The 12,673-nt window shown below is 37.8% G+C and overlaps 1 protein-coding gene across 1 annotated transcript in view; it reads right to left on the bottom strand.

Moving 5' to 3' along the window:
• Positions 1–606: 606 nt before the first annotated feature.
• Positions 607–12,673, bottom strand: part of LOC125867248 (protein VASCULAR ASSOCIATED DEATH 1, chloroplastic) — a 28,853-nt gene continuing 16,786 nt past the window's right edge. The window contains exons 14-18 of the mRNA XM_049547677.1: positions 8,546–8,645; positions 3,040–3,101; positions 2,904–2,949; positions 2,537–2,796; positions 607–1,135 (exon numbers count right to left, since the gene is read on the bottom strand). Of these exons, the coding sequence (XP_049403634.1) occupies positions 884–1,135; positions 2,537–2,796; positions 2,904–2,949; positions 3,040–3,101; positions 8,546–8,645 (720 nt within the window). The 3' untranslated portion in view covers positions 607–883. The remainder of the gene's footprint in view (positions 1,136–2,536; positions 2,797–2,903; positions 2,950–3,039; positions 3,102–8,545; positions 8,646–12,673) is intronic.

Below are 12,673 nucleotides of genomic sequence, written 5' to 3'. Positions count from 1 at the left end.
AAGTCTAGCTTTTTTTAAAAAAAGTAGTAGTTTGCAATGTAAAACATCGACTCAATACTCTTACAACAAATGAAATTAAAAATATAACATAAGTTCTAAATTCAAAACAAAAAATTTAACATAACATACATGAATATGACTTAAAAGAAAAGAAAAATGTAAGTCCATAACTTTACTCAAAAATGAATTCCACTTTAATTTAAAAATTAAAATACTAACAAAATTATATTAATGATTTGTTTTAGATAATAGAATCACACGAAGTAAAGGTTAAGAATAAGAAGGAAATGAAATATAAAAAATATATATTTTTAGAAAATATTAGAACAATAAAAATAAAAAAGAATTTCAATCAATAAAAATAAAAAATACATTAAAACGAAAAAATAAAAATAGAAATAAAAGGAAGAAATTAAAAAATAACCAGCTTGAAATTACCGACAATTCACAGCCTTCCCTGTGAATTGGAGAGTGTAATTACACCTTGCCAATTACACTCAATTACCTATTGACCATGTAATTACACAGCCAACCAAACAAGACATACACTCAATTACACTAAAATCCAATTACCACGATGACATTCCAAATAGGCCCATAGGTCCTACTTCCATAATTATTCAAATCATAGTGTGGATATTTTACCATTCTCAATAAAAGATTATTCAATACATGATACAAAGGCTCTTAGGGGGCTTGTATTTGTTACATAATTACAATTATTTTACCATTTACGTAGATAGTACAATCATGTAGTTATTGAAGATGTACATGAATGTCCAAAACACAAAATAAGAAAAATGTACAACATGCAAGCCTTTCACCCAAAGAAAGAAAATAAAAATGGACAAAAGAAGTAGCAGCATCTATGTACACAGCTCATTTATCCTTTCTGCAGCTTCCGTAGGTGCTCAAACTCTTTCAGTTGTGTCTTTAGAAGTGTATGCTCCTGCTGCATTTTGCCAAGCAGTGTTTCGACCATAAACATCTCATCTTTTAGATGATTAATCTTTTTATCCAGAAAACCTAGTATATCAACACCCGTCTCTCCTAGTCGATACATACTACTTGCAGAGTCCCCTTGAGATATCACTTGGACGTGCTGTGGTCTACCTAACAACACGAGTATGCTCATCTGCAACAAAGTTTGATGAGACAAAAAGATTAATCAGTAAATTTATCTTTCACCATCTTGACTACACAATCAAGGGGTCAATTTATTGCAGATCCATCATACGTGGAAACCAATTAACTCATAACAGAAAAAAATCAATGTAACAAGAAAGTTAGAGCAATGATGAAAATTGACATAGTGAAACAAAAGCCAGACTGGGCTTGAAGCTCTTGACACTAGTTTTTGACCTGTTTTCCAGAAGACAGACATCAAAACAAGGTGGAAAAGGGCAGGCATCTAACTACATTTATAGAAGATGGCCAGAGCAAATATACTAGAATATCACCTGGTCATTCCCTTCAAAGTGGGCCCTTAACTTACTTTTGAAAACTAAAGTTGTTACACTCCTGTAACATTCAGCTAATTACACTCCCTTTACTCGTCTCAATTTATTGACCAAGTTTCTACCTTCATTTGTCAAAACAATGATTTCGAACTTTGATATGTTTAACTTTTTTCCCCTTCACTTCAAATAACAACATACACACTGGTACATAGACCCTACCCCTACCTCAGAGGTAGAGAGGCAGTTTCCGATAGACCCTCTGCTCAGGGAAAAACAGTCCAAAGCAATCCAGAAAAAGAAGTAACCAAAGTGCAAGTAACATTTCAATAAAAGCTACTTTATTTTATTTTATTTTTTATGATGCTGGTGTCAGGGCTAGTTTGCGCGCACCTCAATTAATTCACCGAGTACGTGTTACCTCCACCCATCATAGATACTGGGAAAATTTATCCCCCAATGCTAAGGCAAATGCGGAAAATCAGTGCCTCCGTTAGAATTTGAACCCGAGATCTCATTGTCCTCATCCCACTTCATTGAACAGTAGGTCATATACCTTGGGTCGCCAAAAAACTAAGTTGCTCAGACTCTCCAAAAATGTTGCCGCACCCGTGTCGGATCCTTCAAAAATGCACTACTTTTAAAGGATCCGACACACACCCGATAACATTTTTGAAGAGTCCGAGCAACATAGCCAAAAAATGCTACTTTATATTATTTCAAAAATTAATTTGGTTTACCATTTTACACTTCCTCACAATTCAAATTATTTTAACTCCTTTACAAGACCAATACAATTATCTGTTAAAACCTTGAAAGTCAACCCATATCAATTAAAATGGTAAGGGCGGGGTGTCTGCATTGCTATCTTAAACATTGAAAGGTGAATTCCGCTGAGCCAAGACTAGTTTACAGAGAGTATCTGATGCTAAACAGAAAAGCAAGAAAAAGAATGAGACCAAAAATAAGTTTACAGTGTTCGGTTATTTTTAACACTAATATCATAAGAGGAACAATCTGTGGTAACAATTTCGTTAAAACATAGTTCTCAGATAAAGAGTGCAAATTGAGAAACATACCTGCATTAGAATCAGTATCACAGCAATGGTGATCACTATAAGAATGGAAACATGGCTCTGAGATTTCAAAGATGATGAACACTTGAGCATGAAATCTCTACACAAGGAAGTTATGGACACAGTACTGCTATCTGCAGCTTGTTGGTTGAGCGGCGGTATTTGTGACCTGATTTCATTACTTGTCTCATCTAAGTTTTCTACATGTTCATAACTTTTTTTCGGCTGAGCACTTGTTACCACAATAGCAGCTTGACCATCAGCTGACAGAATAATTTAATCAGATAACATGAGCTTGGAACCAAAGAATGTATAGCCCAACATATAAAATAGCCAAAGGTGTGATGCAAGAGGTTTCCAGAAGCACTACCTTTTTCCTTCTCTAACTTCTTTTGCTTCAACAGTTCATCATGCGCCTGAAATAAAATCCCACGTCAATCTTTTAATCTGCTTTACAGATCCTGCAAACTGAAAATAGAAGAAATTGTAGAGGAAGAGGAATATACAAGGGCAATCCATGTGACATACAAGGCTCGACATTCATCAATTGTAGACTGCACTATCTTCCCTGCAGAGATTCCCAAGCAATTAGCAGCGACACAAAAGTTCTCGTAAGGTGAACATTATAAATTACCTTTTTTCTGTAACTGCTTAAGCAGCCAAACTAACAAGGATACACAGCTAGCTACCCACGATATGCGCAAGATACAATACCTACCCCCTCCACAACCTCATTTTCTAGCTCCCATCACAATTTTAACTCTTTGATGGGGTTGCGAAATGGAGAGTCGGGGATTAAATTTCAAGTGCCAAAGATCAGAAACTGACACTCATCCATTAAACATGAAAACTTCTCAGCTGTTGATATCAATGAAGTGTCTAATCCAGAAGTGTTCAGAGAAAAGGTTCAGTAATAAATATCATTGTGTCAACTGGAGTGAAAATCTCCCACATACAGTATGCAGACGATACGCTTATATTATGTGCGACTGAGGAGTTTCGCAATTGAAATATCTTAGGTATGATCCTACTACTTTTTGAAATGATTTCTGGTCTTGAGATAAATCTGGAAAAAAGCTCTCTGTTCACAGTAAATGGGGAGCAAAGCCTACCTAGATTAGGAAATGTTTTGGGTTGTCAGATTGGCGAACTACCCACAGAAGATCTGGAAATGCCATTGGCGGCTAGGTATAAGGAGAAACATGTGTGGAAAGAGATTGAGAGAGATGTGAAAAGAGACTTGCTATGTGGAAAAGACAATGCTTATCTCTTGGGTGTAGGGTGGTGCTTATCAATAGTGTTTTGGATTCTCTAACTACATGTCTTATGTCCATATTTCCTTTGCCAGTCAGTGTGAGAAACCGATTGGATAAAGTTGGGAGGAGTTTCTTGTGGGGGTGGTAATAAAGATAAGAGGATCTATTAATTTGATGAAGTGGGAGACAATGTAATTCTTGAAAGAAGATCTCGCCATCAGAAACTTGAAGGTCCATAACAATAGCTTATTGATGAAATGACTATGGAGATAAGGAAAAGAAAATGAGAGCTAGTGGAGAAGGATCATATCTGAATAATTTGGAGAACAAAGCATCTGGTTCACTGGTCCTATTTAACTATTCTCATGGTTTAGGCCTTTGGAAGCATATATCTAGCTTATGGTGTGATTTTGTTGTAAACACAAAGATCAAGTTTCGTAATGGTAGACACACTAGATTTTGGCAAGACGCTTGGTTAGGACACGCCCCCTTAATGACTCAGTATCAAGTATTAAGATATCGACAGGTTCCTTCGAATGCAGGTAGTTTAGTCTCAGATTCTTGGAATGGAAATAATTAGTGCTTAGAACTTTGCAGAAATTGTTTTGATTGGGAAGCTCTGAGAACAGCTCTACTATTGCATGATCTAGAGAAGGTACCATTGAATGAAGAAGTATCTGACACTATACTATGGATGACACAGAACACTGGACACTTCTCAGTTTATTCCTGTTGCAAGGCTCTTAACAGTGAAGGGGGTCCAGAAGCACAGTTTGGCTTTGGAAGCAATTATAGAAGTTGAAACTGCCCTATAAAGTCAGCTATTTTTTGTCGCTAGCCTCACATGATGCTTGTCTCACTCAAGCAAACCTCCAAAGGAAAGGACTATATATTTGCCGCAGATGTTTTTTGTGGAACAGTGCAGAGGAAAGAAGCACTTGTCTTTTTATACAGTGCCCTGCGTCAAGGCTGATTTGGGCTTGTTCTCAATCTATTTAGAGTTCATTTTGTAGTGGCATTCACTATGAAAGATCTATTGACAAGCTGGGGGGTTGAAGGATTACAGAAGTCAGTGCAAATAGTATGGAAGACACTGTCAAAATGTCTCTGCTGGGTTATATGGAAGGATGCTAGATGCCTCAGAACGGAAAACGAAGACTGTTCCAAAGATTACATCCAATTGCTTATGGCTTTTGGCCTTTTGGTGTAATTTACAAAATGCAAAAATGCTAAAGATGAAAATAACATGTTGAGTTCATAGATTCACTACAGGAATAGGAGCTCATTCCAGAGAAAACCTTCTTTTTGTTTTGGTACAGAAGGGTTGCGAATTATCCTGGCACTAGCTTAGTGCCAGGCTTCCATAATACTGTGATATAATACACCATCTTACCTGTTCTAAAAAAAATTATTCATATTTGAACTTTCTGAATAACAACCAACAGGACACGAAAGTATAGTAAAATGCACATCAAACCCACAACATTTCCAGAAATTACTGTCGTATTTCACCCTGCTCAAATTTTGATATGTCAATCCTCATTAGCCAAAACTGCTACACATGTCATGTCGTTAGGTGAAAAACTTCTTGCTGCATTTTCCATCATTACATGTCATGCCATGTGATGAAACATTATCTGTTTTTCCATCATGTCAATAGTTTGAGGGCACGGGAACACACTTTAAAGAGCCTAACCCAACCCAAATTTCTATAATATCAAAGATCCTAATGAGGAATCTTTAGATTAACCCACTTTGAACTCCAACTTGGGCAACAAAAAGTATAGCTTTGATCCTCATAATAACCCTTGCCAACAGATAATTCCTTCTTAAAGGACATACACTGGATGATAAGAAGATGAAACATAATCTGATAAAACACAACTAAGGCTGAAGGAAGATAGCCAGAAAATAGCTATATCCTGCTCAGGGTCTTACAAATCAATATCAGAAATAAAGTAAATTTCCCATGCATCTATCGAAGTTTTTCATCTTGACATAAAACAACTGTCCAACCCCTATTTCTGTTTTCTTTTGTTTCAGAATGCTTTATTTTGTTGTTGTCTTTGTGGGTGGGGTGGGGGGTGGGGGGGGTGGGGTTAGGCACGGATATTGGCATCCAATACATACAGGAAGGGGGTTTTTATAAGACCTTACCTCCGCAAAATCTACATGGTGATTGGTCATTCCCAACCATTTTCATCGGTCCTTACCTTGCTTGTGGTATGTGTTATACAAATCGTGATGAAAAGGTTGGATTCCTTAAGAATGAACTTCTTTGGGGAGGGGAACAGTGAGAAGAATAAAATACATCTTGTCAATTGGGAGTCTTGTCTAACCAGCAAGAAGAATGGAGGTGCTGGAATTAAGAATATGAAGATCCAGAATCAGAGTTTAATAATGAAGTGGCTATGGAACTTCAACTCAGATGACCAGCCATTACGGAAGAAGGTAATCAGGGAGAAATATGGTTTGGATGGAAGATGGAATACCAAAGTGAGCAATAGTCCGTATGGAGTCAATCTCTGGAAATCCATAAGGAACTTGTGGCCCAAATTGCTAACAAAAACCATGTTCAGCATTGGTAATGGAAAAAAAGTAGATCTATGGAATGATAAGTGGATAGAACAAGGACAGATATTCCCTCAATCAACAAGAAAACTCAACAATTGAAATGGTTTGGGGTGAAATGGGGTGGAACTTGAGTTTCAGAAGCTTTAAATGATTGGAAAATTGATAGACTAGCAAGCTTTTTTGGAACTTTACAACAGTTCAAAGGAACATCAACTGAGCCAGATTTCTTGATATGGTTAAGGAAAGCAAAACAAATTTACAGTGAAAACATCATCCATGGTATTCACAACCTCAAACAATCAGAGTGGGACTTGGCCTTGGAAGATGATCTGGAGGGTTCAGAACCCCCACAAAGTTGCATGCTTCTCTTGGTTGCTAGCTAAAGAAGTTGTACTCATACAAAGTTAAACTCACGAGGAGAGGTTTAAATCTTTGCTCAAGCTGTTTTCTCTGTGATAAGGAAGCAGAAACAATCTATCATCTCTTTCCTCACTGCAGTTGGACTGACCAGTTGTGGAAGATTTTCATTTACTTGAGGGGCATTAGCTGGACTATGCCAGGAACAGCATTCTGAGGTGCTGCAATGCTGGAACAGTGGTACCAATCCTTCCAATCAGAAAGAGAGATGGAAAATTGTCCCAGCTTGCATTCGGTGGACTGTGTGGGGAGAAAGAAACCAAGTTTGTTTTGAAGACAAAGCCATTAGTATAAAGAAACTAAAGATGAAATGTTTACGGCTTTTCTTTTTTTGGTGTAAAAAACATAGCTTAAGGGAAGAGTCGGAATCAATTTTTGATGTACTAGATTCCTTATGAGAAGATTAAGGACTAGGAGCTCATTTTTCTGCTCATCTGGATGTAAATATGGGGGACTACACACCCTGTGTAGTTTGTTATTAATATACAAAAATGTTACCTGTTCAAAAAAATAATTGTGATGCTACTATGTGTTTTTTCAATTGAGATGCTCCCAAGTTGTGAGATAATTCCTCTACTTCATAAGATAAACTCTTGGAAATTACTTACTAAAAAAGATATACCAAACACAACTAAGGTTCAATTGAAGGAAGGGCACTAGCAAATGGTTATATATATTTGCTCAACATTTCACAGTCAAAATCAGAACGACCAACTAATAAAATCTGAAAGGATAAGTCCTATGTACCATCTATGGAACAACATTTTAACGAATCTATCAACATAAGTGTACTAAGCACATGAAATAATTTGACTAATCTATCAAGCACAGACAAGCAGGCAATATGTGTCTTGTTTATCCAGCTTCATCAAATTTGACTATGACAAGAAGAATCCAAAGTGAAAGGGAACCACATTTTGTGCTTCTAGAAAAAACAAAGAACCAGATCCCAATATCAAGTTAGATAATATGCCTGCTAAAGCACAGGTTAATACAGGCCGACCAAAAGAAGCAATCATAGATTACCAGATCCTAGACACATCTTCCTAGATAAGGAGAGCCCAGGATATGGGAAAAACGTCTTTTGGGATCGTAATGGTCTCTGAAATAATTTGGAATGTGCGACAATCAAGCATTTCTTTCCAATTTCCACATTGACACAATACAATGTCTCACACTCGTAGGTCATTTCTTTTCAATTTCCACATTGACACAATACAATGTCTCGCACTCCTAGGTGGCCCTTGAGCGCAGTTGCTTTTAGTTTAATATTGTATTGATACCAGTAGTTCTTGTTTTCTACTTCTTCTCTCTATTTACTGATTTATATAATCGTCATCTTCTCATGCTCCAACCAAAATTTTCTTATGAGCCAAATAATAAAGCAATAAAGAGATATAAAGAAGAAGCCATTTGAATAAAAGAGGCCTATAAGCATATAGAAGCATTTGATTAATTTATCACCAAAAGCTCGAGTTTTTTGAAGATGAGGAGAAGGCAAGATATCTTCATGAAACTAATAACTTATTGATGAGTTGGAGAAAAACCCTGCATAGGAGGAGGGGGGGAAATAATAAAAGCATGATACCCAAAGCCCTAACATTGCAGCAAGATTTGATCACACTTGCTCTTTCTTTTTGTATACTACAGAAGTTAAACTTCAAAAGGTATATGAGGAATAAAATATTACACCTGCTATTTCTTTTGGAAACTACAGAACTAAAACTTAAAGAAGGTATATGAGGAATAAAATAAGGATGTGCACCTCTAAATATAGTTTTCTTTGTAAATACCACATTTAGGTAAACCTTCATACTGCAGCCTCCTTCGGGTCCATCCTCATCCCTTTCTACGTCCCAAAAAGCCTAATGTAAAAGCCAGAGATTATGAGCAACAAAGAATAAATAAGAAAATTTAGACATAACCAACAATGATAAGCCCCCTCTCCCCAACACACACACACACACACACCCTTCCTATAACAAAAGGAATCCTAAAGCATAAACATATTCAAAATAATTGTGGTCAAAAGAAGACATTGTTTGACAGTCTACAATACTTCTAGAAAATAAAAAGGCCAGACAGAACACTGGGGATTACAGTTAGCGTAGGCAGCAGAATAGGCTTAGATGTGAAACACACACCAATTACGCAGATCTATAGACTCAATAATGTTATCAAGAACAAATGCTCAGCGGAAAAGTATCTGCTCTTCTTCGCTCATAGATATTTTCTTCTCGTGGTTATATCCTTACTTTTATATTCATATTCAAGCATCATATAAGAATCGGCAATTCTGTAAAAATAGCTGGTTATTCAAATAGAATTAATTTTGATAACATTCAGTTAGATTTTCAATGAACTGATAAACTATAGTTACTGTACCAGAGATATTTTCTTTTTGATGAAAGTTGTTAATAATCTGACTGTCCCAGGGATATCTTCCCTCTAAAAAATCTTGCACGGTAATCTAGTCACTTGACTCAACCTTCCACTTATAGTTTTTCATTTGGGACTTTAAATTAAATTGAAGAACAAAGCAATGTACATGCCCAACTGTGCTTTAATCTCAACACAAAAGGAACTTACAAGTACCCAACTCTCATCCTGCAGCACGATACAACACTAATTGCCATGGCGGACAAGTAGACATGACCATTATGTAGCCAATGAAAGTTACAAGGAACAAGGAAACACCTGGAAGATGCTAATACATTATTATCATGCCGTTGACATCCCCGAGGACCCCAACTGTTGATCTATGTTTAAGGGTCTTCAACAATCCAGCAGAAACCATCTGGTGCAACTGTGGCACTTTGACACATGCCAGCATTCAGACTGTGCCACCAAGGATTAGAATAATATTTGCTTGGAACCGCCCATATGCCAGGCATGCCTATGGCCAATATGCGCCAAGTGAGAAGGCCTTGACACTTATGCCACACACGTCTTGCTACGCCTGCCTCGCACATACCGACATGCGCATGCCTTTCACTTGCCTTGGTGCCAGCATTGCCTTCTTTTGCTTGATAATATCCCAAGGCTGTCTTGCCTTCCACAGGCACCTTGGTGCAGCCGTACTGCCCAAGTGTCAGCAAGAGCACTTAGCCCAAGACAACACTCACATTGCGCACTCATGCAATTGCTTCCAAATCCTACCAAGTCAAATGTCAAGTGGCAATTTGACACTCTTGCACAGCCTATTCCATGTTTGAGGCTCTCGTCTAGGGGCCTAGCTCTTACCTTGGTTCTTTAAATTTTAAATTATAGCTCTGTACGCTAACCCCCTTTTGGGATAAATTACCCTTATGGGTCAACTTAAAGATAAAAATCCTTTCAATAATTTATCAAGAAAAGTTGCATTTGTGTCCTTAGCAAAACAGAACGGTGTGGACAACCAACAGCCATCACTCTTGTCACCTCCTCACATTCCATCCCCTGTCCTCCCCGAGACAAAGAAATAAAATAAATGAAGTGAGAGAACAGTAACAACTCAAACTGTCCTTCCCACCAACAAATCAACCTCCAACCTGCCTCCAAAAAAAAACGATAACCAACTTTTGGCCCTTCAAGGTATGAGAGTTTTATTGCTGCAAGGACGAACCACTTGTGCTTGAATTGTATTGTACAAAATACCGGGGGGTCATTTGATATTTCAAGTTTTAGAAAATATTTTTTTAGATGAAGTAAGATGTAGTCATTGATATATGGCAACTGGAAGGTCCCAAATTACAAAAGCAAAAGCCAGTGGGCTTTTGAAGCAAAAAAAAAACTGTTAGCCTCTATTACAAAAAAGCTATACTAGTAGTCTAGTACCATGGAGCTAACTAAGTTCAAAAAAATGTCCATGCTATTAACAGGAGTAAGAAAATTCCAGCTAAACAAAACAACTACGCATCAAGCTTTCAGGGCTTGAGTTGGAATTGACATCCCATCGAAACACCTGTGGTTTCTTTCATTCAACACAACCCAAAAGAAGACTAAAGGAATCATTTCCAGACCTTCTTGATGGTTTTGTCAACTCTCCAAAAAATAAAGCTAGCGTAAGCTTCCTTAATGGTCTGAGGAAGGTCCAAAAGTAGATGGGAAGGAATTCCAGATTTCAGAAGTAAGAGGGCAGTGTAGAAGTAAGTGATTGACAATCTCTAGGCTTTGATGGCACAAATAACATCTGTTTACGAGAGCAATTTTCCTTTTACAAAGGTTATCTTGAGTTAAAGCTGCTTCCCTAAGAGCTGTACAGGTAAAGCAAGAGACTTTGAGTGGCATTTTGGTTCTCCAGATATGTTTCCAGGGACTTTCCTCAAGAACACCATTTTGAGAACACAAAACATCCTAACCTTATTTGACTGTGAACTTCCCCTACTTTGAGCTTCCCCATAACAGCTTATCTTGTTCCTGATCTGTGAATGTGAAAGTATCCAAAGTGGCTAGAAGAGTTATCAGATCAATGATCTCCCTGTCATTTAGGTTCCTTCTTAGTAAAGGTCTCCATATGTTGTCCTCTCTATTTTGAGCCACAGATGAATCCTGGTTGCTGGCAATAAGGAACAAGCCAGGATAAGAGTCCTCAAGTGTTAGTTTCCAGTCCACCTATCTCCCCAGAATTTGACATTCAAACCATTGTCAACTTTAACGGATATGTTCTGAAATAGGGCTTGATGGAAGCTGTTGATATGTTTCCAGGGGCCAACACCATGAGGATATGTGCTATCCCTTTGGACTTCAATGATTCTAAGCTCCAAATTTGGCAATAATGATCTCTTTATAGTAACTAGCATCTATCTGGTTGTCCAAACCATTTCATTAGCAAGCTTTCATTATGTAGTTCAAGATTTACGATTCCAAGTCCTCCAGCAACTTTTGGTTGAGGGACAATGGCATTTGCGAGTCTCGCTGTTGCTTTCCCATAAAAATCTCCTCCTTAAACAGTTCAGTTGTTTTAAGACAGAAGATGGCATAGAATATAATGACATAATGTAGGCATAGGATGCTACCACACTACTTCCTCCCCCTCCCCCCCCCCCCCCNCCCCCCCCCCCCCCGGATAGCGTATAGCATTTGCCATATTGCAAGCCATTTTTTCCACTCTTTCTGTCACTCCATTCCAGATTATAGTGGATTTGAATTTTGCACCCAAAAGGCAGCCCAAGGTATGTGTGGGTAAGGCACCATTCTGCAGCTTAGAGCTTATGCTAATATCTCCAAATTCTGAACCTCGTTGACAGCATAGCTAGTAATCTTGAGCATGATAATGTGCAAGCCTGTTAAAGCTTCATAAAGGAGTAGAATGAGGTTGAAATTTATGACCTGAGACCTCTCAGCATCACAGGATATCGGTGTATCATCTGCATATAGTTGATTGAGTCAACTGGATTACTGGCCCACCTGAAAACCTTTTATCCACTGAAGCTCCTTTGCTTTACTTAGCATCTGCGTGAGACCTTCCATTGCCAAAACGAAATGGAAAGGGGAGAGAGGTTCCCCTTGCCCCTTAAGCTTCTATTAACAGCACAGAGTATTTCACATTTGAAATACAAAATTCTATCCACCTAGTTCCAAATCCCATTTGTCTTAGGATTTCAATTAGGAAGGGCCAACTCAAGTGGTGGTCAAAGGCCTTTTCAATGTCTAATTTGCATAGTAGACCTAGTTCACCACTTTTTATTCTCCAATCCAGAACCTCATTAGCAATCAAGGATGCATTTGTGATTTGTTTGTTCTCAAGAAAAGCACTTTGTTGTTCTGATATCAGTTTGCCAATGACTCCCCCTTCAGTCTCTCTGCTAGTGCTTAGGCCACAATCTTGTGCACACTTCCCTATTAGACTAATAGGTCTATAATCCCTAAGCTTTATCACCCTCTTCCTTTTAGGGATAAGAGCAATAAATGA

Source organism: Solanum stenotomum, chromosome 1 (assembly GCF_019186545.1).
Source record: "Solanum stenotomum isolate F172 chromosome 1, ASM1918654v1, whole genome shotgun sequence".
Taxonomy (NCBI): Eukaryota; Viridiplantae; Streptophyta; class Magnoliopsida; order Solanales; family Solanaceae; genus Solanum; species Solanum stenotomum.
The sequence above is the reverse complement of the archived record's forward strand: the minus strand, read 5'-3'. Positions and strand labels throughout refer to the sequence as shown.